The 2,500-nt window shown below is 40.6% G+C and overlaps 1 protein-coding gene across 1 annotated transcript in view; it reads right to left on the bottom strand.

Moving 5' to 3' along the window:
- carm1l (coactivator-associated arginine methyltransferase 1, like) overlaps positions 1 to 2,500 on the bottom strand; it is a gene marked incomplete at its 5' end in the record, with an annotated part of 29,715 nt that overhangs the window by 21,171 nt on the left and 6,044 nt on the right. The window contains one exon of the mRNA XM_083634320.1: positions 321 to 481. Within this exon, the coding sequence (XP_083490446.1) occupies positions 321 to 481 (161 nt within the window). The remainder of the gene's footprint in view (positions 1 to 320; positions 482 to 2,500) is intronic.

Genomic DNA, 2,500 nt, shown 5'->3' with positions numbered 1-2,500 from the left:
TCAGATTCAGAACATTTCAAATTAAATAGTTTCAAACCCATTTCGCACTTGAATTGATGTAATGATATACCGTTTTAAGGTATAGGGCAGGCCTACCGTGATATCAAGCAACCACGGTAGATAATACCGTGAAATACCGTATATACCATGATACCATGATATTTTGGTAGATACCATACTGAGAAATTTCACATTGTTACCATACATCTCTACTGACTTGCCACAGTTAGTTGAATTTGTTGAAGAAGCCGTTTTAATGAGATTTGCTGATCAAATTGGAGTTAAAGTGAGAAAAGGCGTATAGTGATGGAGTGTCTTACCTGGAAGCACTGTGCAGCAGAGGAGTCGTCGGGACGTCTTCTGCAGGGCTCCGGGCCTCTCTCCCCAGCCTCGTTCCCTCGGCCGTCTCCTTCTTTGCATCCTTTCCTGGTCCCTTTGTCATCACCTTTCCTCCTCAACAGCCGCTGGAAGTTCTGTACGTCTGGAGAATAAAACGCACAAGATGTCACCGATGTCACACGTTTGAACTCTTATCGCCCGTTTGCAGTACAGGCTGTTCTCATTCAGTGTTTGTACTAAAACCATATTATGCAAAATAATGCACTATTTTGTATCCATGTACAGTATAACCCAGGTACTTCTCAACGTCTAAAATCGCTGCCATGGGAGTGCAACATATAGCAGAGCTGGAAAGTACTCAAGTACTTGTACTCAAGTACTTGTACTCAAGTACTTGTACTTGAGTAGTTTCTTTTGGAGGATTTGTACTTTTTAATGCTATACGTTTACTCTTACTCAAGCAATTTAAATGATAGATACTCTACTTGAGTACTTTTAAATGCACACGGAGTAAATGAGCAAATTCTGATGTTTGTTTTGCACACCCACTATGAAAACAGCACGATCGCTTTGTGCAGTAGCCAATTAAATGAAATCACGCTCAAGACTGGCCAATTGAATTAGAAGACAGGTGTAGACGATCCACAAAATTGTAATTATCGCCATCGTCACATTAGTTCAGAAATCTCAGTTTCATTTGACACTGCTGATAGCCATATAGCTAAATGGATGTATGTGATTGTGATATTGCTGCTGCTAGCAGCTCTATAGCTCATCTGGCAAAGAAGAGAATCAGCAAACTGAGAATCTGCTGCATCTGAATGAGCTGTTCAGTATGAAAGACAAGACAAGACAAAGACAGGGACAGCTTAGCTAACACTGCTAACATGTGCTGGATGTGTCAAATGTAATTATTATGGTCAATAATTAAAAATATAAAACATTTTTTAAAGTAAAGCAAATGTACTCTTACAGTACTTGAGTCATTTCCTGGACTAGTAATTCTACTTGTACTTGAGTTCATTTTCACTAAACAAGTTTGTACTTGAATTGTCAGTATCTTTCCATCGCTCGCTCTTCAAAAGTCTTTTTCTATTCTTTTCCAAGTCTCTTGCTCGATTAAATATTCATGATCATGGAAAATGTGTGCATTCTCCATGAAAATGTGTGAAAATGTGTGCATTATTAGGGCAGTATGCTCTTGTATGACACTGTTGATGTTTATTATTTAGTTTATCTAACTTTATTTTTTATTTTATTTTAACACAATGTTGTGGTTTCAATGTGAACATTGTTCACTGTTTTGTTGTGTGCAGTGTAATACTGCATTATATTGTTTTGTATTTTCTGTATGTTGCAGGGACTCCAGGAAGAATAGTCTGAGTAGTCAGACTAATGGGGATCCATAATAAACAATAAACAATACAAGTCACATTTAATGTTTTCCTTATTTATGCAAAACCCAAATGATGGGCTCAGATATATGTTTCCACCGGTGGGTGGGTGCTCAATACATTTGAATGCCATGCCATAGTACCAAGTACCCGGTCCAACACACTCCGTCACCACCCTCCCTGTGACACACCGTTGCTATAGGACGATTCAGCGTGACGTCACTAGACACCCAGAAATGCGGAACCCCGCAGCAGTTAATAGTATATGAGTTGTGCCAAACAAACGTCAATATCTCAAAAACTATACATCACATCGCTTATATTTTGACATTCTGAGTGAGAGCAGAAGTAGCTCGAGAGATTGATGTATAATATATACAGTACACATTGTGTTAAAGTTGTGTGAACGGTCGCAGTTTTTACAATGTAAACAGAGTTCACTGGCTAGAGTCAGACACTCAAGCTTCCCAAAGCTCACGCTCCATAGGGTTCCATTGCCGTTGCCACCCAGTGACGCGGTTTGTTTACCAAAATGCTGCTGGGCTGGTCCCTCGTATAGTGAGATAACTTGCATCACAGTTATTTACTATGACGCCCTGTTTTCAAAGCCAAATTCCTGTGACGGCCATTTCCGCTTTTTTACCTGATGACCAGATGACAAACTTTTGGCCCCACACTAACCCCCGACCACAACACCCAACCTCCCCTGCTGTCACCACCAGTCCATGAGCTTCCTCCGCGGCCGCAGCCCGGCCTGAACAGCCAGC

Source organism: Poromitra crassiceps (genome assembly GCF_964638095.1).
Source record: "Poromitra crassiceps genome assembly, chromosome: 3".
NCBI classification, from domain to species: domain Eukaryota; kingdom Metazoa; phylum Chordata; class Actinopteri; order Beryciformes; family Melamphaidae; genus Poromitra; species Poromitra crassiceps.
This window is presented reverse-complemented; position numbering and strand designations above follow the sequence as displayed.